We start from the raw sequence: 25,154 nt of genomic DNA on the forward strand, positions 1-25,154 counted from the left end.
ACAAACGTAAATCAACCTTCTCCTCTAACTTTCAACAATAAGGCAATGCATTTAAGAAAACATCAAATTCATTGAATGAATGAATGTCCTTACCAGTAACAGAGAGTCTGACAGAATCACTTATAGGGGAGCTGAAGCCTCGACCTGAAACCCTTGTCTGATACTGACACTGGTACGATCCTTCGTTTGCGAAGTCCACTTGCAAGATGTTGAAGGTAGTAAAGTTGTTACTTGTTGTTTGGGTCTTTCTGAACGAGCCTGAGGTCGTCTGCAGAACGAATGTTCCACTTAGATGCTGAGTTGAGATTGAACAGGTGATGCTAGCGTTCTGACCCCAGGTCACCTCGTTGGCAAGATGCATGGAGATGCTGGGTTTTGGGAGGCTCACTAACAAAAATGTGACAATGATAGAGCGATAAATGGACTTTGAGCTTAAGTATTCCTAGTTTTTGTATTTGCTAGATTTCTCTTATGTCAAAGGAATAATTCTCCATTTTGGTAAATTACATTTATTTTTGTTTCTTGCCAAACGTAGATCAACCCTTTTCATCTAACTTTCAACAATAACGCGAATGCATTTAAGAAAACATCAAATTCAGGGAATGCATGAATGTCCTTACCAGTAACAGAGAGTCTGACAGAATCACTTATAGGGGAGCTGAAGCCTTGACCTGAAACCCTTGTCTGATACTGACACTGGTACGATCCTTCGTTGGCGAATTCCACTTGCAAGATGTTGAAGGTAGTAAAGTTGTTACTTGTTGTTTGGGTCTTTCTGAACGAGCCTGAGGTCTTCTGCAGAACGAATGTTCCACTTAGATGCTGAGTTGAGATCGAACAGGTGATGCTAGCGTTCTGACCCCAGGTCACCTCATTGGCCGGACGCATGGAGATGCTGGGTTTTGGGAGGCTCACTGACAAAAATGTGACAATGATAGAGCGATAAATGGACTTTGAGCTGAATTATTCCTAGTTTTTGTATTTGCTAGATTTCTTTAAAGTCAAAGGAATAATTCTCCATTTTGGGAAATTACATTTATTTTTGTTTCTTGACAAACGTAAATCAACCTTCTCCTCTAACTTTCAACAATAAGGCAATGCATTTAAGAAAACATCAAATTCATTGAATGAATGAATGTCCTTACCAGTAACAGAGAGTCTGACAGAATCACTTATAGGGGAGCTGAAGCCTCGACCTGAAACCCTTGTCTGATACTGACACTGGTACGATCCTTCGTTTGCGAAGTCCACTTGCAAGATGTTGAAGGTAGTAAAGTTGTTACTTGTTGTTTGGGTCTTTCTGAACGAGCCTGAGGTCGTCTGCAGAACGAATGTTCCACTTAGATGCTGAGTTGAGATTGAACAGGTGATGCTAGCGTTCTGACCCCAGGTCACCTCGTTGGCAAGATGCATGGAGATGCTGGGTTTTGGGAGGCTCACTGACAAAAATGTGACAATGATAGAGCGATAAATGGACTTTGAGCTTAAGTATTCCTAGTTTTTGTATTTGCTAGATTTCTCTTATGTCAAAGGAATAATTCTCCATTTTGGTAAATTACATTTATTTTTGTTTCTTGCCAAACGTAGATCAACCCTTTTCATCTAACTTTCAACAATAACGCGAATGCATTTAAGAAAACATCAAATTCAGGGAATGCATGAATGTCCTTACCAGTAACAGAGAGTCTGACAGAATCACTTATAGGGGAGCTGAAGCCTTGACCTGAAACCCTTGTCTGATACTGACACTGGTATGATCCTTCGTTGGCGAATTCCACTTGCAAGATGTTGAAGGTAGTAAAGTTGTTACTTGTTGTTTGGGTCTTTCTGAACGAGCCTGAGGTCATCTGCAGAACGAATGTTCCACTTAGATGCTGAGTTGAGATTGAACAGGTGATGCTAGCGTTCTGACCCCAGGTCACCTCGTTGGCAGGACGCATGGAGATGCTGGGTTTTGGGAGGCTCACTGAAAAATATGTGACAATGATAGAGCGATCAATGGACTTTGAGCTGAAGTATTCCTAGTTTTTGTATTTGCTAGATTTCTTTTATGTCAAAGGAATAATTCTCCATTTTGGGAAATTACATTTATTTTTGTTTTGCCAAACGTAGATCAACCTTCTCATCTAACTTTCAACAATAATGTGAATGCATTTAAGAAAACATCAAATTCAGGGAATGAATGAATGTCCTACCAGTAACAGAGAGTCTGACAGAATCACTTATAGGGGAGCTGAAGCCTCGACCTGAAACCCTTGTCTGATACTGACACTGGTACGATCCTTCGTTGGCGAATTCCACTTGCAAGATGTTGAAGGTAGTAAAGTTGTTACTTGTTGTTTGGGTCTTTCTGAACGAGCCTGAGGTCTTCTGCAGAACGAATGTTCCACTTAGATGCTGAGTTGAGATCGAACAGGTGATGCTAGCGTTCTGACCCCAGGTCACCTCATTGGCCGGACGCATGGAGATGCTGGGTTTTGGGAGGCTCACTGACAAAAATGTGACAATGATAGAGCGATAAATGGACTTTGAGCTGAATTATTCCTAGTTTTTGTATTTGCTAGATTTCTTTAAAGTCAAAGGAATAATTCTCCATTTTGGGAAATTACATTTATTTTTGTTTCTTGACAAACGTAAATCAACCTTCTCCTCTAACTTTCAACAATAAGGCAATGCATTTAAGAAAACATCAAATTCATTGAATGAATGAATGTCCTTACCAGTAACAGAGAGTCTGACAGAATCACTTATAGGGGAGCTGAAGCCTCGACCTGAAACCCTTGTCTGATACTGACACTGGTACGATCCTTCGTTTGCGAAGTCCACTTGCAAGATGTTGAAGGTAGTAAAGTTGTTACTTGTTGTTTGGGTCTTTCTGAACGAGCCTGAGGTCGTCTGCAGAACGAATGTTCCACTTAGATGCTGAGTTGAGATTGAACAGGTGATGCTAGCGTTCTGACCCCAGGTCACCTCGTTGGCAAGATGCATGGAGATGCTGGGTTTTGGGAGGCTCACTGACAAAAATGTGACAATGATAGAGCGATAAATGGACTTTGAGCTTAAGTATTCCTAGTTTTTGTATTTGCTAGATTTCTCTTATGTCAAAGGAATAATTCTCCATTTTGGTAAATTACATTTATTTTTGTTTCTTGCCAAACGTAGATCAACCCTTTTCATCTAACTTTCAACAATAACGCGAATGCATTTAAGAAAACATCAAATTCAGGGAATGCATGAATGTCCTTACCAGTAACAGAGAGTCTGACAGAATCACTTATAGGGGAGCTGAAGCCTTGACCTGAAACCCTTGTCTGATACTGACACTGGTATGATCCTTCGTTGGCGAATTCCACTTGCAAGATGTTGAAGGTAGTAAAGTTGTTACTTGTTGTTTGGGTCTTTCTGAACGAGCCTGAGGTCATCTGCAGAACGAATGTTCCACTTAGATGCTGAGTTGAGATTGAACAGGTGATGCTAGCGTTCTGACCCCAGGTCACCTCGTTGGCAGGACGCATGGAGATGCTGGGTTTTGGGAGGCTCACTGAAAAATATGTGACAATGATAGAGCGATCAATGGACTTTGAGCTGAAGTATTCCTAGTTTTTGTATTTGCTAGATTTCTTTTATGTCAAAGGAATAATTCTCCATTTTGGGAAATTACATTTATTTTTGTTTTGCCAAACGTAGATCAACCTTCTCATCTAACTTTCAACAATAATGTGAATGCATTTAAGAAAACATCAAATTCAGGGAATGAATGAATGTCCTACCAGTAACAGAGAGTCTGACAGAATCACTTATAGGGGAGCTGAAGCCTCGACCTGAAACCCTTGTCTGATACTGACACTGGTACGATCCTTCGTTGGCGAATTCCACTTGCAAGATGTTGAAGGTAGTAAAGTTGTTACTTGTTGTTTGGGTCTTTCTGAACGAGCCTGAGGTCTTCTGCAGAACGAATGTTCCACTTAGATGCTGAGTTGAGATCGAACAGGTGATGCTAGCGTTCTGACCCCAGGTCACCTCATTGGCCGGACGCATGGAGATGCTGGGTTTTGGGAGGCTCACTGACAAAAATGTGACAATGATAGAGCGATAAATGGACTTTGAGCTGAATTATTCCTAGTTTTTGTATTTGCTAGATTTCTTTAAAGTCAAAGGAATAATTCTCCATTTTGGGAAATTACATTTATTTTTGTTTCTTGACAAACGTAAATCAACCTTCTCCTCTAACTTTCAACAATAAGGCAATGCATTTAAGAAAACATCAAATTCATTGAATGAATGAATGTCCTTACCAGTAACAGAGAGTCTGACAGAATCACTTATAGGGGAGCTGAAGCCTCGACCTGAAACCCTTGTCTGATACTGACACTGGTACGATCCTTCGTTTGCGAAGTCCACTTGCAAGATGTTGAAGGTAGTAAAGTTGTTACTTGTTGTTTGGGTCTTTCTGAACGAGCCTGAGGTCGTCTGCAGAACGAATGTTCCACTTAGATGCTGAGTTGAGATTGAACAGGTGATGCTAGCGTTCTGACCCCAGGTCACCTCGTTGGCAGGATGCATGGAGATGCTGGGTTTTGGGAGGCTCACTGACAAAAATGTGACAATGATAGAGCGATAAATGGACTTTGAGCTTAAGTATTCCTAGTTTTTGTATTTGCTAGATTTCTCTTATGTCAAAGGAATAATTCTCCATTTTGGTAAATTACATTTATTTTTGTTTCTTGCCAAACGTAGATCAACCCTTTTCATCTAACTTTCAACAATAACGCGAATGCATTTAAGAAAACATCAAATTCAGGGAATGCATGAATGTCCTTACCAGTAACAGAGAGTCTGACAGAATCACTTATAGGGGAGCTGAAGCCTTGACCTGAAACCCTTGTCTGATACTGACACTGGTACGATCCTTCGTTGGCGAATTCCACTTGCAAGATGTTGAAGGTAGTAAAGTTGTTACTTGTTGTTTGGGTCTTTCTGAACGAGCCTGAGGTCTTCTGCAGAACGAATGTTCCACTTAGATGCTGAGTTGAGATCGAACAGGTGATGCTAGCGTTCTGACCCCAGGTCACCTCATTGGCCGGACGCATGGAGATGCTGGGTTTTGGGAGGCTCACTGACAAAAATGTGACAATGATAGAGCGATAAATGGACTTTGAGCTGAATTATTCCTAGTTTTTGTATTTGCTAGATTTCTTTAAAGTCAAAGGAATAATTCTCCATTTTGGGAAATTACATTTATTTTTGTTTCTTGACAAACGTAAATCAACCTTCTCCTCTAACTTTCAACAATAAGGCAATGCATTTAAGAAAACATCAAATTCATTGAATGAATGAATGTCCTTACCAGTAACAGAGAGTCTGACAGAATCACTTATAGGGGAGCTGAAGCCTCGACCTGAAACCCTTGTCTGATACTGACACTGGTACGATCCTTCGTTTGCGAAGTCCACTTGCAAGATGTTGAAGGTAGTAAAGTTGTTACTTGTTGTTTGGGTCTTTCTGAACGAGCCTGAGGTCGTCTGCAGAACGAATGTTCCACTTAGATGCTGAGTTGAGATTGAACAGGTGATGCTAGCGTTCTGACCCCAGGTCACCTCGTTGGCAAGATGCATGGAGATGCTGGGTTTTGGGAGGCTCACTGACAAAAATGTGACAATGATAGAGCGATAAATGGACTTTGAGCTTAAGTATTCCTAGTTTTTGTATTTGCTAGATTTCTCTTATGTCAAAGGAATAATTCTCCATTTTGGTAAATTACATTTATTTTTGTTTCTTGCCAAACGTAGATCAACCCTTTTCATCTAACTTTCAACAATAACGCGAATGCATTTAAGAAAACATCAAATTCAGGGAATGCATGAATGTCCTTACCAGTAACAGAGAGTCTGACAGAATCACTTATAGGGGAGCTGAAGCCTTGACCTGAAACCCTTGTCTGATACTGACACTGGTATGATCCTTCGTTGGCGAATTCCACTTGCAAGATGTTGAAGGTAGTAAAGTTGTTACTTGTTGTTTGGGTCTTTCTGAACGAGCCTGAGGTCATCTGCAGAACGAATGTTCCACTTAGATGCTGAGTTGAGATTGAACAGGTGATGCTAGCGTTCTGACCCCAGGTCACCTCGTTGGCAGGACGCATGGAGATGCTGGGTTTTGGGAGGCTCACTGAAAAATATGTGACAATGATAGAGCGATCAATGGACTTTGAGCTGAAGTATTCCTAGTTTTTGTATTTGCTAGATTTCTTTTATGTCAAAGGAATAATTCTCCATTTTGGGAAATTACATTTATTTTTGTTTTGCCAAACGTAGATCAACCTTCTCATCTAACTTTCAACAATAATGTGAATGCATTTAAGAAAACATCAAATTCAGGGAATGAATGAATGTCCTTACCAGTAACAGAGAGTCTGACAGAATCACTTATAGGGGAGCTGAAGCCTCGACCTGAAACCCTTGTCTGATACTGACACTGGTACGATCCTTCGTTGGCGAATTCCACTTGCAAGATGTTGAAGGTAGTAAAGTTGTTACTTGTTGTTTGGGTCTTTCTGAACGAGCCTGAGGTCTTCTGCAGAACGAATGTTCCACTTAGATGCTGAGTTGAGATCGAACAGGTGATGCTAGCGTTCTGACCCCAGGTCACCTCATTGGCCGGACGCATGGAGATGCTGGGTTTTGGGAGGCTCACTGACAAAAATGTGACAATGATAGAGCGATAAATGGACTTTGAGCTGAATTATTCCTAGTTTTTGTATTTGCTAGATTTCTTTAAAGTCAAAGGAATAATTCTCCATTTTGGGAAATTACATTTATTTTTGTTTCTTGACAAACGTAAATCAACCTTCTCCTCTAACTTTCAACAATAAGGCAATGCATTTAAGAAAACATCAAATTCATTGAATGAATGAATGTCCTTACCAGTAACAGAGAGTCTGACAGAATCACTTATAGGGGAGCTGAAGCCTCGACCTGAAACCCTTGTCTGATACTGACACTGGTACGATCCTTCGTTTGCGAAGTCCACTTGCAAGATGTTGAAGGTAGTAAAGTTGTTACTTGTTGTTTGGGTCTTTCTGAACGAGCCTGAGGTCGTCTGCAGAACGAATGTTCCACTTAGATGCTGAGTTGAGATTGAACAGGTGATGCTAGCGTTCTGACCCCAGGTCACCTCGTTGGCAGGATGCATGGAGATGCTGGGTTTTGGGAGGCTCACTGACAAAAATGTGACAATGATAGAGCGATAAATGGACTTTGAGCTTAAGTATTCCTAGTTTTTGTATTTGCTAGATTTCTCTTATGTCAAAGGAATAATTCTCCATTTTGGTAAATTACATTTATTTTTGTTTCTTGCCAAACGTAGATCAACCCTTTTCATCTAACTTTCAACAATAACGCGAATGCATTTAAGAAAACATCAAATTCAGGGAATGCATGAATGTCCTTACCAGTAACAGAGAGTCTGACAGAATCACTTATAGGGGAGCTGAAGCCTTGACCTGAAACCCTTGTCTGATACTGACACTGGTATGATCCTTCGTTGGCGAATTCCACTTGCAAGATGTTGAAGGTAGTAAAGTTGTTACTTGTTGTTTGGGTCTTTCTGAACGAGCCTGAGGTCATCTGCAGAACGAATGTTCCACTTAGATGCTGAGTTGAGATTGAACAGGTGATGCTAGCGTTCTGACCCCAGGTCATCTCGTTGGCAGGATGCATGGAGATGCTGGGTTTTGGGAGGCTCACTGTCAAAAATGTGACAATGATAGAGCGATGACTGGACTTTGAGCTGAAGTATTCCTAGTTTTTGTATTTGCTAGAATTATTTTATGTCAAAGGAATAATTCTTCATTTTGGGAAATTACATTTATTTTTGTTTCTTGCCAAACGTAGATCAACCTTTACATCTAACTCTCAACAATAACGTGAATGCATTTTAGATAATATCAAATTCAGGGAATGAATGAATGTCCTTACCAGTAACAGAGAGTCTGACAGGTTCACTTAAAGGGGAGCTGAAGCCTCGACCTGAAACCCTTGTCTGATACTGACACTGGTACGATCCTTCGTTTGCCAAATCCACTTGCAAGATGTTGAAGGTAGCAAAGTTGTTACTTGTTGTTTGGGTCTTTCTGAACGAGCCTGAGGTCTTCTGCAGAACGAATGTTCCATTTAGATGCTGAGTTGAGATTGAACAGCTGATGCTAGCGTTCTGACCCCAGGTCACCTCGTTGGCAGGATACATGGAGATGCTGGGTTTTGGGAGGCTCACTGACAAAAATGTGACAATGAAAGAGTGTTAAATGGACTATGAGATGAAGTATTCCTAGTTTTTGTATTTGCTAGATTTCTTTTATGTCAAAGGAATAATTCTCCATTTGGGAAATTACATTCATTTTTGTTTCTTGCCAAACGTAGATCAACCTTCTCATCTAACGCTCAAAGTGAATGCATTTAAAGAAACATCACATTCAGTCACAATGAACGAAACCTTACCAGTAACAGAGAGTCTGACAGGGTCACTCAACGGGGAGCTTATTTTTCTGCTTGAAACCGTTGTCTGATACTGACACTGGTACGATCCTTCGTTGGAGAAGTTGACTGTAGGCACACTGAAGATGGTAGAGTTGGTTCCTGACTCTTTGGTCTTTCTGAATGCAGCTGAAGTGTTTGTCAAAATGCACGTTGCGCCCAAAAGCTGTTGAGTCCAAGTCGAGAGAGAGAGCAAGAGATCACTTGCAAGATGTTGACGGTAGTAATGTTATTACTTGTTGTTTGGGTCTTTCTGAATGAGCCTGAGGTCTTCTGCAGAATGAATGTTCCATTTAGATGCTGAGTTGAGATCGAACAGGTGATGCTAGCGTTCTGACCCCAGGTCACCTCCTTGGCAGGATGCATGGAGATGCTGGGTTTTGGGAGGCTCACTGACAAAAATGTGACAATGATAGAGCGTTAAATGGACTATAAGATGAAGTATTCCTAGTTTTTGTATTTGCTGGATTTCTTTTATGTCAAAGGAATAATTCTCCATTTTGGGAAATTACATTTATTTTTGTTTCTTGCAAACGTAGATCAACCTTCTCATCTAACTCTCAACAATAACGTGAATGCATTTTAGATAATATCAAATTCAGGGAATGAATGAATGTCCTTACCAGTAACAGAGAGTCTGACAGGTTCACTTAAAGGGGAGCTGAAGCCTCGACCTGAAACCCTTGTCTGATACTGACACTGGTACGATCCTTCGTTTGCCAAATCCACTTGCAAGATGTTGAAGGTAGCAAAGTTGTTACTTGTTGTTTGGGTCTTTCTGAACGAGCCTGAGGTCTTCTGCAGAACGAATGTTCCACTTAGATGCTGAGTTGAGATTGAACAGCTGATGCTAGCGTTCTGTCCCCAGGTCACCTCGTTGGCAGGATACATGGAGATGCTGGGGTTTGGGAGGCTCACTGACAAAAATGTGACAATGAAAGAGTGTTAAATGGACTATGAGATGAAGTATTCCTAGTTTTTGTATTTGCTAGATTTCTTTTATGTCAAAGGAATAATTCTCCATTTGGGAAACTACATTCATTTTTGTTTCTTGCCAAACGTAGATCAACCTTCTCATCTAACGCTCAAAGTGAATGCATTTAAAGAAACATCACATTCAGTCACAATGAATGAAACCTTACCAGTAACAGAGAGTCTGAAAGGGTCACTCAACGGGGAGCTTATTTTTCTGCTTGAAACCGTTGTCTGATACTGACACTGGTACGATCCTTCGTTGGAGAAGTTGACTGTAGGCACACTGAAGATGGTAGAGTTGGTTCCTGACTCTTTGGTCTTTCTGAATGCAGCTGAAGTGTTTGTCAAAATGCACGTTGCGCCCAAAAGCTGTTGAGTCCAAGTCGAGAGAGAGCAAGAGATCACTTGCAAGATGTTGACGGTAGTAATGTTATTACTTGTTGTTTGGGTCTTTCTGAACGAGCCTGAGGTCTTCTGCAGAACGAATGTTCCATTTAGATGCTGAGTTGAGATCGAACAGGTGATGGTAGCGTTCTGACCCCAGGTCACCTCCTTGGCAGGACGCATGGAGATGCTGGGTTTTGGGAGGCTCACTGACAAAAATGTGACAATGATAGAGCGTTAAATGGACTATGAGATGAAGTATTCCTAGTTTTTGTATTTGCTGGATTTCTTTTATGTCAAAGGAATAATTCTCCATTTTGGGAAATTACATTTATTTTTGTTTCTTGCAAACGTAGATCAACCTTCTCATCTAACTCTCAACAATAACGTGAATGCAATTAAGAAAACATCAAATTCAGGGAATGAATGAATGTCCTTACCAGTAACAGAGAGTCTGACAGCTTCACTCAACGGGGAGCTGATTTTTCTACTTGAAACCGTTGTCTGATACTGACACTGGTACGATCCTTCGTTGGCCAAGTTGACTGTAGGCATACTGAAGATGGCAGAGTTGGTTCCTGACTCTTTGGTCTTTCTGAATGCAGCTGAAGTCTTTGTCAAAATGAACGTTGCGCCTAAAAGCTGTCGAGTCCAAGTCGAGAGAGAGCAAGTGATGTGGACATTCTGACCCCAGATAACTCCAGCGGCAGGATTCATGGAGATGCTGGGTTTTGGAAGGATTGCTGAAAGATAGCACAACAATATCATGTTACATGTAGTGTGTCTTTGATCTTGTTCTTGTTTCTCTGTCTTTTTTTTAATAAGCATGAAGTGGTGAGGCGGTATAATGCGACATGGGACTCTTCTCCCAATTTCCTATGTATTTGTTATTTCACGAGTTGGGAGGGAGGAAGTGTTACTGTGGCCTTCTCACCACTCTCAACATGGCGTCGGCTGAGCCAGCGACTTGCAGCTAACAGTGCGACCAGAGCAAACAGTGGCACAATTGTGACGGAGCTACGCATGTAACTTGGACACATTACAGGGACAATGTACATTATGTGTCACAATTACTCAGGTAAAATGTATTCATGCATAACATTTGTTTGGCGCTATAAAAGACATTTGCATATTTTTCTTTATAGGCAACCCTATATAAATATTTTTCCTCAAATACTACTTTTTTTCTTTCACAATACAAAGGGTATTTTTAACAATATTTTTAATGACTAATAACAATAGTATTCTTGTTAATTAACTTAAACACAAATGGCTTTAAAAAATGTCGTTCCAAAAGAAGGATATTTTATTTAATGCTCAAAATATTTATTAGTTGCTTAATTTTTTGTAATCGTAGCATTTTGCCGTAACAAGCGGTTGACACAAATGCACAATGACTTTTATCACTCATCACCTAATTTGATAAAACATTTTTGTAAATTGAAACATTTATTGCTGAGACCATAACTGTTCGTTTGCCACCGGTCAGAATATTGTAACATGAATGTGCATCCAGCTGGGAATGAAAAGTGTTCTGACCAAACCCTAAAACATTGGTCAAACACTGTCTGCCTTTGGTCACCAGACATCGCTTTCAATTCTGGGAAATAAACGCGAAAACGTGAGTGAGAAAAAAAGGGGAACTGGCGTATTGAGAGATAGAGAACTGGAAACAAAAAGTAACACTTTTGTAATCATGTTATGTAATGTGGTCGGCATCACTGTGGTCGGCATCACTGCCTCACAGCAGGTAGAGTTCATCATCGATCACAAATGTTTTTTTCTCACCTGAACAGACCACACCTGCATCCTCACTGTGTCCACAGTTGTGTTGCCCAAATCCTGCATGCCGACACTTAGTCACCGACATTTCGCTTCCTGAGCAGCCCACGTCATCAAGCCAGATTTGTCCGGTTCCTTCGCCAAAGGAGGCCACCGCTGTGGCCGTGCCACAGCCCAACTCCCTGCAAACCACCTGAGCATCTTCTAGGTCCCAACTATCATCACAGACTGTCCCCCAAACATTGTTATAATAGATTTCAACTCTTCCAGAGCACCATGTAGACCCAGACAGTCGGATCGGCACACCTAGGCACAGAGCACAGAAACAAACCATAACGGGGGAAGATGATGATTTTCACTTCAACTTCATAACATTCTTCACTTACATTACAGTTTAAATGACGGTATTTTAAGCAACATTTCACACTTGTTACACCTCTTTAATACTAAAAGCATGTTGTAGGGTGTAGTTATCAACACTCTCCCCGACGCTGCATCTGAACAGCTCATCACAAAGACTTAAATTGACAGAAAATATACATTTATTTATAACACTTCATAGAAAAGTTTTCCAACCTGAACATTCGACACCAGCGTCCTCGCCATGTCCACAATTGTGGGACCCAAATCCGTTGTGTGGACACTCAGTTAGAGAACGTTCATTTCCTTCACAGTGCACATTATCAAGCCAAATGTTGTCAGTTGCCGATCCAAATCTGGCCGACCCTGGGGCACTCATTGCAGCACCACAGTCCAGCTGTCTGCACACTACCTCAGCATCCTTTAAGTCCCAGTCGTCATCGCAGACGCTTCCCCAGGTTCTGTTGTAATAGATTTCAACTCTTCCAGAGCAACGAGTAGACCCGACCAATCTGACCTGACCAGCTATCAGACACACGAGACATAACATACAACATGTCATATATTTTACAAAGAACGTCAACTGAAAACTGCAAGGATGTTTATGCATCACACCGTAGAACTGACTGACCTGCTGCAGGGAAAGTTGAGGTCAAGAGAAAAGACACTATAGAGAGAAGAGAAAACAGAGCTCATTCCATTTAGCAAACTGAAAAGAGCCTAAATTGTGTTCTGTTTTAAATTTTCTTGATTTCTTTTAAGAGAAGAAGTTCAAGACATTTCATGTCTGTACAAAAAAGTGGAATATGTCTTACCAATAGCCAAATGGTGAAGGATTCTCTGTTGTATGGTCCCCATGGCTGACACCACAGCTGCCCTGTAGCATTTATCAGTGACTGAACAGATGACAGAGCCTGAGCCTAAAACTGCAGTGCACATAAAAACTTGTCACAGCTCAGTCCTTCCTGGAGGTCTTCCTCTTTCTGTTATCTCTATTACCACAATTTTTAAGAACTTTAACTCAGCAGCTCCAAAGCACCACAGAAACACATTCTCATTTATTCTGCCTCCTGGGATCTTTGTTGTTCAAAAGAAAGTTAAACAGATTTAACCTGGCTAGTTGTCATGGTAACTTCAACGTCACAAAGGTATCACGCTTACGTCACCGTAGTTGCGTGTGATGTATCTTCAGGAATCCACTCCACACAGTTGTCGAGGACGTGATTTGAAGCGAAACGCAGCCGTTGAACAGTTCGATAAAATCTTAGCAACCTTAGCAACATTTGCATGTAAACAGTTTAGCAAGCTAATCTTATGTGTAACCCAGGTTATTAGGCGCTTATTAGAAGTTAATTATTAGATCAATAAATTAATAAATTCATATTTTTATGTGACAGATAAATAAATAAACAGGGTTTGATTTAAAATAATCTCACGTAAGATGAATAAATATGATTTATGATTAAAATCTTAAATGTCCATAAATAGAAAAAAAAGATTAGTATACACGTTTATTTATATCTGTTTCAAGAGAATGTTTTGTTTATTTCAAGTGTGGCGAATGTGCCTTTCTCAAAGTGTAAAGATTCGGGTGGAGATGAACGGAAAGAAATGTTAAGCCATTTTTGTCTCATGTTAATGTTGAGAAATGTGTTAAGTTCATTGAATGTACGATAAAGTATAGTTAAACAGATTAAGAAACAATGTTACAGTATAAATATGTGTGTTTATATGCATTTATTTAGATTTAAAAGTATATTTTATTTATATGAATGTTATAGTAATCCTCTTTTTGGCCTTTATAGGCCGGGTTTTTTTTGTTGTCCTTTTCTTTTCCTTCTATGGAATCCTGGGTTTGAGACCTGCATGAAGACTTCTTCTGCTGGGATTCCTCATATTCTGTTAAGGTAGAGGGGAACCTCAGTGGTCGTGGCGAGCCACCCAAACAGCTAAAGACTGTGATTTACTTTGTGATGGGATTTTATTGAGAACTGTTGTTGACAATTTATGTGGTTGCTGACAATGCAATTTATTTTTTTTTACATTTTTTCTAACACAATATACCACAGTTAAAACCTTACCTGTTGGTCGTGTGAATTCTTTACTCTGTCACTCAACGCATATTGCTAATACCCCTTTCTCCTATAGCGATCTAGTCTTCTGATTTTCTGGTCCACGGGGTGATTAATGCACTGGTGAAGTAAACGTATCTGTATCACTCAGTTTTTACAATAGACCGTTAGAGCTGAGGCGGGCTACAGAAATTTGGCGAGCCGGCCAGGAGAAAGTGGAGTATTCTTGAGTGACAAGAGTAAAAGGGTTAGCAGCAATATAGTACAATGGATATAGTGAAAGATGAAGAGATAAATGTTCGTAGCTCAGTTATTGTTAGTGGGCTAACTCAGACTGAAGTAGATGAGGAGCTTGAAAGTCACCTAAAACGCTATGGCTCTGTTAACAGAGTGCTAGTTATTGATGATCCAAAATCAGAGTATCATCTCTGCTCCATTGTGGAATTTGCAAGTAGCTCCGCAATGCACACATTTAGACCCATATTGCCGAAAGAGTATCAGAGCTCAGCTGATGCAAGTGTTACCTTTAAGGTGCGCTCCTTAGATAGCGTTTACACTAGCACTGCTAGCAGCAGCGCCACCAAGGAGTATCTTGAGGAACTACAAGCCATTGCCAATAAAAGTGGGAAGTCATTTGAACATGTACTCCAAGAGGAACTGATGAAGATAAGTGCAGGGAAAGGTGCTCACCTCCCCGCTAACACCACACCGGTCGAAGTTTCTCAATTAAACACCTCTGACGCAACTGGTCGGGGGAGTGAGACTATTAAAGCGCCATCACAGGTCATGCAACAGCCCTCTCTCCTGCTTGCACCTGTCTCACCTGAGACGGTCAGGAACTTTCCGGCTGTGTTCCCACCATCTCTTTCACCCAGGCGTGGTCAGCATGGATTGAGAGGCGATGCCCAAGCAGCATCAACACCAGCTTTTCAAAGGCTTGAGGCTGCTACTCGAAGCCCCCAGGTAATGTGCTTACCTACCAGTGTGAATAGTCATGCGTAGCCTGCTGTGTTGACAGCCTCTCCATTGCCTAGCATGGCTGCTAACTCGAACGCTGAACACCCAGCACCCCTGCCCGTCAAAGCCAGTGATGATGATGACAGTGCTGCGGTAACGCATTCAGTACTTACCATGAGTGATGTTAATCCTCCTACTGTACAACAGGTTGTTGTTGAACATGTCATGCGAGCTAATGAAGCTATGTCTCCCATGCACTCTTCATTTCGCCTCAGACCTTTCTCTGGAAAGTTTCCTCGTCCAAACAGTGAAATTGACTTTGACACCTGGAGAGCAAATGTTGACTTATTCTTGACAGATCCCTCCATGTCTGACCTGCACAGAACAAGCAAGATCTTCAGTGTTTCCCCTAGAATTTTTTTCAGGCCCGGTGGTACCCACCGAAAAAACCCTAAGAACGTAGCGGGAGCGCGCGGAGCAAGTCTACTGTGCTGCGCGGAGGTGCTCCTAATGTAAATGATTATTGATTTATGAATGAATTTATGGGTGGCTTATTTTTGGCGTATTGATTTTTTTTTTGGCCTGGCGGCAGGTCTCCTTGGCCTGGCGACCCGCCAGGCCTGTACAATGGTAGGGGAAACACTGATCTTGGACAGCTTATTGCCCCCAGCTACCGATGTTATCAAACATGGTCATGGGGACACTGCAGAACAATGATGAGAAGCCTTCTGACTACCTGAACCGCTTGCAAGTTGCTCTGAGTGCCGCAGTCAGGCGAGGTGGTATCGCAGAGAGTGAACGAAACCGCTAGCTCCTGAAGCAGTTCTGTCGAGGCTGCTGGAATGACGGACTGATCGCTGATCTCCAACTGGAGCGGAAAACGAATGCACCACCCTCGTTTGCTGAACTGGTACTTCTGATCAGAACAGAGGAAGACAGACAGGCAAGTAAACATAGCCGTATGAAAAAGCACCTGGGACTACACAAGCCAAGTCCTGCTGTCCCAAGGTTCAGAGCTGCAGCGCAACAGTTAGCTGCATACAGTTGTGCTACACCTGTGGAAGAAGTAATTGATGCTGACATCTTCAAGAAACAGCTTAACGAAATACAAGCTCAGGTTGCTGTCATGCAGACTGCAACTCCACGTAAAGCCAAAGTCAACTGTCCTGACACAACTGAAATTGGCACATTGAAAAGACAGATTGCTGACATTCAAGCACAGGTAGCTGATATGAAGAAAGCAACTAATGAAGCTAAAAGCGACCACCTAGAAGCAACAGAGATTAAGGCATTGAAACATCAGCTTGCCTTTCTTCAAGCACAGGTGAGCCCACCCCAAGCTCAGAGTCATCAGATGCTATCGCCTGCACTCTCAAGAGACTTCTCTGTGACAGCTCAACACCAGTCACCCAACAAGAGAGTGAGCGGACAGTCCAGTTCAGGGCCAACAGCAAACAGTAGGCCCCGTCCATGGTACTGTTTCCGTTGCGGTGGAGACGCTCACCTGGCAGTCAACTGTGAGAGTGAACCCAATCCCCTTCTCGTCGAGGAAAAGAGACAGCTGCTTAGAGAGAAACAACGACAATGGGATCAGCAACATGGCAGCACCGTCAACCAGCAGTTAAACTGCTAGAAGCCCCTGTTGCAGGGCAAACGGGAGCTAACAGATCAGCCAAACGCCCTAGAAAAACAAAGCAAGTGGCTAACAAGTGTGGTAATGCTAACACCACCTCCACCATATTGCCGGCCAAGCTGGTTGGAACGAAATGCACTGCTCAAGTCACTATTGAAGGTCACAAAGTTAACTGCCTACTAGATACGGGATCTCAGGTGACCACTGTCCCGCTATCATTTTTCCAGGCTCACCTGTCCCATCATTCCTTGAAATCCTTGGATGATCTTTTGGATGTAGAGCTGCAAATAGAAGGAGCCAATGGAGAGGCCGTACCTTACCTTGGGTACGTAGAACTCAACCTCTTGTTTCCAGAGGAGTTTTTGGGAAAAGAGACTGAAGTCCCTACATTAGTGTTGGTTGTCCCTGATATGAACAGTGTGCCTCAAATCCTCATCGGCACCAATTTATTAGACGTCCTCTATTCAAGCTATGTTGAAAATAATGATTGTCGCCCTCAGTCGTTCCTTCCTGGCTACAGAGTGGTTTTGAAAATCCTTGATGTACGGAAAAGGCAGGCAAGTACTGGAGCTCTTGGGCTGATCAAGGTACGAAACAACACCCCCGAAGTGGTGCCAGCGGGCAGCACAGTTGTCGTGGAAGGGCAGGTCCACATGAGCGGTGCTCACCAGGTTAAGTGGGCAGTTGTAGAGGCCGCGTCTGTGTCATCCCTTCCTGGCGGGTTGCTGGTTGCTAGCTCCCTGTGCACCTTACCTGTCAAGTGCCCTGGCTCAATGTCAATCCTGCTGAGGAATGAGACTCAACATGATGTCACTATCCCTCCGAGGACAGTGTTGGCTGAGATTCACGCCGTTCAACAGGTGATGGGAAAGGAGCCCTCCGCTGATTTGACCGCTCCTGAGACCAAAAGGATGGAGTTTGATTTTGGGGATTCCCCTTTACCACCCGAGTGGAGAGAGCGAATCACAAGGCTGCTCAATAACATGCCTGAGGTCTTTTCTCAGCATGATATGGACTTTGGTCATACCAACAAAGGCAAGCATCACATCAAGCTGAGTGACAACACTCCTTTCAAGCACCGACCCAGGCCCATCCATCCGCACGATGTAGAAGCGGTCAAGAAACATCTTCAAGAACTGCTAGATTCTGGCGTCATACGTGAGTCTGAGTCCCCTTTGCATCCCCCATTGTCGTTGTGCGAAAGAAAAATGGTTCTGTGAGGTTGTGCATTGACTTCAGGAAACTCAACTCACAAACCATAAAAGATGCTTACGCCCTACCAAACTTAGAGGAAGTGTTCTCCCTCTTGACTGGCTCTAAATGGTTCTCAGTCCTTGATTTGAAATCGGGCTATTACCAAGTCGAAATGGAAGAGGCTGATAAACAGAAGACTGCGTTTGTGTGCCCCCTAGGCTTCTGGGAATTTAATAGAATGCCACAGGGGGTTACCAACGCGCCAAGTACGTTTCAGCGATTGATGGAGCGATGTGTGGGAGATCTCAACCGCAAGGAGGCGCTGGTCTTCATCGATGATCTCATAATCTTCTCGGACACCTTGGAGCAACATGAGTCAATATTACTACAGGTCCTTAACCGACTTAAAGAGTATGGGTTAAAATTGTCATCAGAAAAATTTTAGTTTTTCCAAACCTCCGTTAAGTATCTTGGTCATATTGTCTCCGAGCACGGGGTTGAGACGGATCCACAGAAGATTGAAGCCTTAAAGACCTGGCCAGTACCCGAGAACCTCAAACAACTGCGCTCCTTCCTGGGTTTTTCTGGGTACTATAGACGGTTTGTGAAGGACTATTCAAAGATCACTAAACCTCTAAATGACCTCACAGTCGGGTACCCACCTCTCAGGAAAAACAATCAAGGAAGGGAAAAGACTCACCTGTACTTCCATCCGAAGGAATCCTTTGGGAAGAGGTGGACTTCAGAATGTCAAGGAGCATTCGAGGAGATCATTGACAAGCTCACCACCGCACCTGTCTTAGGATTCGCAGACCCTAAACTCCCATATGTCCTTCACACTGATGCAAGCGCGACCAGGCTCGGTGCGGCTTTGTATCAAGAACAAGATGGACGGATGAGGGCTATCGCTTTCGCAAGCAGAGGATTGACGAGGAGTGAGGCGAAGTACCCTGCTCATAAATTGGAATTTCTTGCTCTAAAGTGGGCTGTCACTGCTAAGTTTAGTGATTATTTGTACGGTACTGACTTCACTGTTGTCACTGACAGTAATCCCTTAACTTACATCCTGACCTCCGCGAAGTTGGATGCCACGAGTTATAGGTGGTTGTCAGCTCTATCGACATATAACTTCAAGCTCCAGTATAGAGCAGGAACTCAAAATCAAGACGCAGATGGACTCTCTCGTCGACCACATGGGGAGCTCCGGGATGATGCAGTGTCGAGGAAAGAGCGTGAAAGGATTAAACAGTTTACTCTACATTACCTGAAGGATCAGGAGACTCCAGATATTGTTCTTCCAGATGCAGTGAAGGCCATATGTGAGAGACATGATGTTGAGTGGTCTTATAAAAACTCCACCTGTCCATCAGTCACACTTGTCGAGTCTCTTGCCATCCATTCTGATGCTTTGCCCAGTGGTTTCCAGCAGGAAGATGATCATGGACTCCCTGTAATTGGTCATTGGACTGAAGAGGAGATAAGGGAAAAACAACGAGCTGATCCTGATCTCAGAGTGGTCATCGAGCACAAGGAGTCTGGAGATATGCCCTCACCAACCCTGAGACAAGAGCTTCCAGAACTTGTTCTGTGGCTCAGGGAATGGAAGCGTCTAGAGTTGAGAGATGGAGTGTTATACAGGGCAAGGCAAGAACATGGACAAGTCACACATCAGCTTGTTCTACCAGCTGAACTTAGAGCCATAGCATTGAGAGGCTTACATGATGATCTAGGTCATCTAGGCATAGAACGGACCCTCGACCTCGTGAGGTCACGATTCTATTGGCCGAGAATGTCAGCATATGTAGAGCAGAAGATCAAAATGTGTGAACGTTGTGTGCGCCGAAAGACTCCAAATGAGAGAGCAGCTCCTTTGTGTAACATCAAGGCCTGCAGGCCCTTGGAGTTGGTCTGCATGGACTTTCTATCGGTGGAGCCTGATCGTAGCAACACAAAGGATATATTGGTACTGACAGACCACTTCACTAAGTACGCAGTCGCGATTCCAACTCGAAACCAAAAGGCGCAGACTGTGGCTAAGTGCTTGTGGGAAAACTTTCTGGTGCATTATGGATTTCCGGAAAAGCTTCTGAGTGACCAGGGTCCAGATTTTGAATCTCGCACCATAAAAGAACTGTGCTCCACCGCTGGCATCCAGAAGGTCAGGACCACTCCTTACCATCCCAGGGGAAACCCAGTGGAGCGATTCAATAGGACCCTCCTCCAGATGTTGGGTACTCTGGAAAACAAGGACAAATCTCATTGGAAGGAGTTTGTCAAGCCTCTAGTGCACGCCTATAACTGCACACGGAATGACGTGACCGGGTTCAGTCCCTACGAACTAATGTTCGGCAGACAACCACGGCTTCCAGTTGATTTGGCATTTGGTCTACCTACCAGCTGTGAACCCAAGTCACATTCCCAGTATGTGCATGATTTAAAGGGCCGCCTAGAGGAAAGCTACCGAGTCGCCACAGAGAATGCCTCAAAGACAGCTGAGCGTAACAAACGGCGGTTTGACAGGAGAGTCGTTGAGTCCACTCTTGATACAGGAGATCGTGTCCTTGTGAGGAACGTTCGGATAAGAGGGAAACACAAGTTGGCCGATAAGTGGGAATCAGACGTTCACGTAGTAGTCAAAGGTGCTGGTGACCTACCTGTGTATACTGTCAAACCAGAGGGAAAAGATGGACCACTTCGCACCTTACACCGTGACCTCTTGCTGCCGTGTGGGTTCTTGCCTGTGGCTGAGTCAGAGCAACCTCAGAAGCAGACTATCGGCAAACCTAGAACAAGGAGACAGTCAAGAATGGAAGTGTCAGTTGAGTCTGAGGTGGCAGATAATTCAGAGTCAGAAGACGGTGACTACTAATGCTACTTACCTGGAGAGACACTGAACACTGACTTTATTGAAACACGGTTTTTGACCCGGCCAGAGACAGTACCTGCTAGGGAGAGACATCTTGGAGAGACAAAACAACCAACCCTGTCTTCAGTTGGTTGGCTCCGTACTCCTGTTGACCTGGAAGAAAAGACAGAGACGTTGATCTTGGAGAAGCAAGACAGAGAAAAGAGACGTGCACCTGAAAGAGGGACAGTACAGTGGAGGCCTGTGGAGATCATCCCATCCAAATCAGAGAAACCTCCAGCTTTCGGGAATGACACCTTAATTGAATCAGGCTATGAAAGATCAAACTGTTCTGGATGGAAAGGAACCTCAGCAGCTGTTGATCTGGAGGCTGAAGTCACCTCAGGGCACAGAGAAACTGATACCCCCAGAGTGAGAAGAGCCCTGTTTGGAAACTCTCAGGACGCCCCCTCTGACATTTCAAGACAAGAGGATGAGACCATACCTACCCAAGTGAGCGTGTTGGAGCCTCCTTCCCAACCAAACATTATGGATGAAAGCCTTCCTGTTTTTTCGGACCTGTCATTCAGTGATGACAGCAAGGACGAAGGATGCTCTGTCCATAAACCTTATGAGGACGTGTCAGTGGACCAGACCAATGAGAGAACAGCAGCTGGGACATCTGGAAGAAGAACCCCTCCAGTCATGATGGGAGAGAGTGAGAGTGACAATGTTCCCAGACGTTCTCAGAGGCATCGAGAACAACCTGAACGACTACAGTATGGTCAACTGGGAAATCCCTTGCTGTCTATAGTCCAGTCACTTTTCCAAGGCCTCAACCTTGCTTTTGCCGACGCGCTTCAGAACCATGGCTATGCAGACACCCCCCCAGTAACCCCAAGGCCAATTCACAGTCATGTGGGTGTAATGGGACATACACACCTTCAGAAGGGGAGGGTGTAACCCAGGTTATTAGGCGCTTATTAGAAGTTAATTATTAGATCAATAAATTAATAAATTCATATTTTTATGTGACAGATAAGGGGTTTGTGCCTTTCTCAAAGTGTAAAAGATTCGGGTGACATGAGGAGTTCACGTGCGGTAACATAGCGTAACCAATCAGACGCCGTCAGGGTGTACGTGACCTGTCGTTGTTTTTTTCTCTCTCTCTCTGCCGGATCGTCGTCGAGGTGGCTGCATGCTTTTTGCTGTGGATATTACCGTTTGAGAGCCAGATAACCCAAAGTTAGCTAGAGCTATTTTTATCATCGGCGCAGGGAGCGACGCTTTTTGTTGTGGGTTAATTAGCGGACCGTGTGTTTTGTGACGGAAACGAAGGAGAACGTGAGTAGTGTTTATTAGCGGCCATAGCGCTAGCTCATGCCATTAGCCACATGTACTTCGCAAAATTTCTATTTGTTGGTTACACGTTACTGAACTCCCGTGTCCCTGTCTCTTCAAAAGCGAAACCTGGACTGATGAGAGCCATGTATTCTGCCTTGTGTGTGTGTGATGTTTGAGCCTCTGGTGAGTAACTTTATTGATGTTAGTCTGATAAAATGGAGTTGAAATGTGCATCTGCTAATGTTTATATGGATTAACAAGGCATTAATTTCATGTGCATTGTGGAAAAATAGCTTTATATTACGGGGTTTATTTACATTACCCTCACTCTGTGTGTTTTCCTTGAGAGTGAGGAAAAAAGGAAAAAGAGGAGATGAACGGAAAGAAATGTTAAGCCATTTTTGTCTCATGTTAATGTTGAGAAATGTGTTAAGTTCATTGAATGTACGATAAAGTATAGTTAAACAGATTAAGAAACAATGTTACAGTATAAATATGTGTGTTTATATGCATTTATTTAGATTTAAAAGTATATTTTATTTATATGAATGTTATAGTAATCCTCTTTTTGGCCTATATAGGCCGGGTTTTTTTTGTTGTCCTTTTCTTTTCCTTCTATGGAATCCTGGGTTTGAGACCTGCATGAAGACTTCTTCTGCTGGGATTCCTCATATTCTGTAAAGGTAGAGGGGAACCTCAGTGGTCGTGGCGAGCCACCCAAACCATGTATCCCTGACTGCAGCCCCGCAGACCTCAACGTGGGCGGAGTTAAACGTTTAACCCCACCCACCTCAACATTGAACTCCGCCCACTCCTCAACTCTTTTAATACGGTGTCCGAAGAGGGACAAGAAACCATAATGAGGCACGGCTCTTTGCTGCATGTCCCTTCCTCTCTCTCCCCCATTTCAAAACGTCTATCCACTGTCTAAAATCAAGGTGTCTATGCCTAAAAAAACCCATAATGAATGTTCCTTAATTATTCATTAAATTATGATGATGTAATATGTCTTAATGTGTATTTATCATAAACAAATAACCTGAGCTACTCTCTTAATGCTATCAAAAATCAAAATGAAAGGGACTACTAATTTTTATTTAGAAATTTAATTTGATTGAACAGCAAATGATTTAACAAACAAACGATTATCATGACAAAAATGAAAACAATAATAATAATAATAATAGTGACAATAATTATGATGATGATAATGACAATAATGATGATATTAATGATACAAATAACACCAATAATTATGACAACAACAACAATAACAATATTAACAATAAAAATGATACTAACAACTATAACAATCATCATAATAATAATTTTGTGGGTGGGTTAGGGGTTAGGGTGACATATACTGGTCTGGGTCTGAGGTACATGTACTGGTCTGGATCTGTTATCCATCTTAGAGGAACATGGCATTGACTTTCAAATTTTCCTCATCCACACAAAGTTTGAAGAACATCTCCATATCCTCCTGGTGCTCAAAGGTGATGAGAAGATCCTCCTTTCCATTATCCGATTGTCCTTCGAGGACGTCCTCAATTGCCTTTAACTGATTGCCAGGGTCCATTTGAAGAACCGCAGGCTCCATCACCTGCCCACGGAGTAAATGCTGGTGTCTTTCGATCCAGCTCATTGCTCTGTGCATGTCGTTGAGGATTGCTTGCTGAACCTGGTAACAGGACCCAAGTTGAAATCAGAAATAAATCCAACATGCAGTCATAACTGCAGTTAATCACAGGCAGTTCATATTTGTAATTTTTAAGAGGAGAACTGGTCCAAGTCTAATATAAAATTGACTAATATAAAACATTTTTTAAATATGCATGTTTTTTACAATTATAATTAATAGGTGAAGTTCAGTGTTCAGAATAAGTCTTTTTTTGATTATCATTTGCACTTCTTTACTGACCGAAAGGTTCTTGGAAGCATCACCATCCAGTTTTCCAATCCAGTTTTCCAATACCATGGTCCATGGTTACGTCACAGTCCTTAATGGGTACATAAAAGCATGACTGATTGTGTAAGTTTTAATGGTGTGTAACATGTTTGTGTGCCATAAACTTTATTCTCACTAACCAACTCTTTTGGCGGAGAGCTGTAAGGCCTCTTGGCACATGGCTGGTCTTCATCTTCAGTGTCCAGTGCCATCTGAATACAGTCCAACATTACAGTGTTATTTTGTTTAACGTTGTAGTACATAAAATGTTTTACATTTGCTATCAGGTGTGTATTTGAAATCCTCAGTTGCTGTTTGACAGCCCATAATACAGCTGTGTCCCATTACTGATACTCGTGACCATTACTGAGCAACGTGTTTAAATGGAAAAATATCCCACTAATCATGACAGCATACCTGTGCTCTTTTAAGTTCTCGTCGTTTTGTCCTGTTTTTGCTCATCTCCTCTTTAGATCTGTGTGAGTCAATGATATCCATTCATTATAAACAAAAATGTAGTCATATATTTATCATTGAGACAATTGATGTTACAATATAAAGTGAAGCCTTGATAATTTTCTAGACACTTACATCATGGGAAAGTTTTCCAGGAGAACCAGGCACCACCATCTCCTTATTTGATGCATGATTCCCTAAGGAATAAATGAATTACAAATAACACAACTGTATGGTCATTTCCAAAACACACTGGAAACATGTTTCTCACAGACTGACAGGCTCCTCTGACTGGCAGTGGCAGAAGTCTGACAGGTGAAATCAACAGGGAAGTCGGTAGGTCAATCAATATTCAAGATTATTTATTTGTCCCAAGAGAAAGGTGTGTTGAACAGACAGGCTGCTACATATAAAATAATGCAAAAGCACACAAGGGCAACATACTGTCTAAAGTGGATACCTTACAGTACAATCAACATAACATATTACTTCATTTTAGTAAAGTGTTGGCTCTTATCTTAAAAACACAATTACAAGTGATGAAATGTTGTCATAATTTATACATACCTCGGTGAAGTCACACTGTGCCTCCATTGTCACATAGAACGCATACTGTAAAAGTAAAAAAGCCCCAGAAAAAATAGATTTAGTTTGATCAATTTTGATTTATGAC

General features: G+C 42.4%; 1 protein-coding gene across 1 annotated transcript in view; it reads right to left on the reverse strand.

Annotated features, from left to right (window-relative positions):
- The window catches only part of LOC311031487 (uncharacterized protein), a 73,042-nt gene that overhangs the window by 16,880 nt on the left and 31,008 nt on the right, over positions 1-25,154 (reverse strand). The window contains exons 5-22 of the mRNA XM_084037792.1: positions 12,445-12,557; positions 11,679-11,865; positions 10,331-10,633; positions 9,674-10,099; positions 9,155-9,448; positions 8,768-8,923; positions 8,496-8,633; positions 7,977-8,270; positions 7,451-7,744; positions 6,924-7,217; positions 6,399-6,692; positions 5,875-6,168; positions 5,348-5,641; positions 4,823-5,116; positions 4,296-4,589; positions 3,771-4,064; positions 3,248-3,541; positions 2,721-3,014 (exon numbers count right to left, since the gene is read on the reverse strand). Of these exons, the coding sequence (XP_083893918.1) occupies positions 2,721-3,014; positions 3,248-3,541; positions 3,771-4,064; positions 4,296-4,589; positions 4,823-5,116; positions 5,348-5,641; positions 5,875-6,168; positions 6,399-6,692; positions 6,924-7,217; positions 7,451-7,744; positions 7,977-8,270; positions 8,496-8,633; positions 8,768-8,923; positions 9,155-9,448; positions 9,674-10,099; positions 10,331-10,633; positions 11,679-11,865; positions 12,445-12,557 (4,851 nt within the window). The remainder of the gene's footprint in view (positions 1-2,720; positions 3,015-3,247; positions 3,542-3,770; positions 4,065-4,295; positions 4,590-4,822; positions 5,117-5,347; positions 5,642-5,874; positions 6,169-6,398; positions 6,693-6,923; positions 7,218-7,450; positions 7,745-7,976; positions 8,271-8,495; positions 8,634-8,767; positions 8,924-9,154; positions 9,449-9,673; positions 10,100-10,330; positions 10,634-11,678; positions 11,866-12,444; positions 12,558-25,154) is intronic.

This window comes from Eutrigla gurnardus (genome assembly GCF_963514095.1).
Source record: "Eutrigla gurnardus genome assembly, chromosome: 20".
In the NCBI taxonomy this organism is placed as follows: domain Eukaryota; kingdom Metazoa; phylum Chordata; class Actinopteri; order Perciformes; family Triglidae; genus Eutrigla; species Eutrigla gurnardus.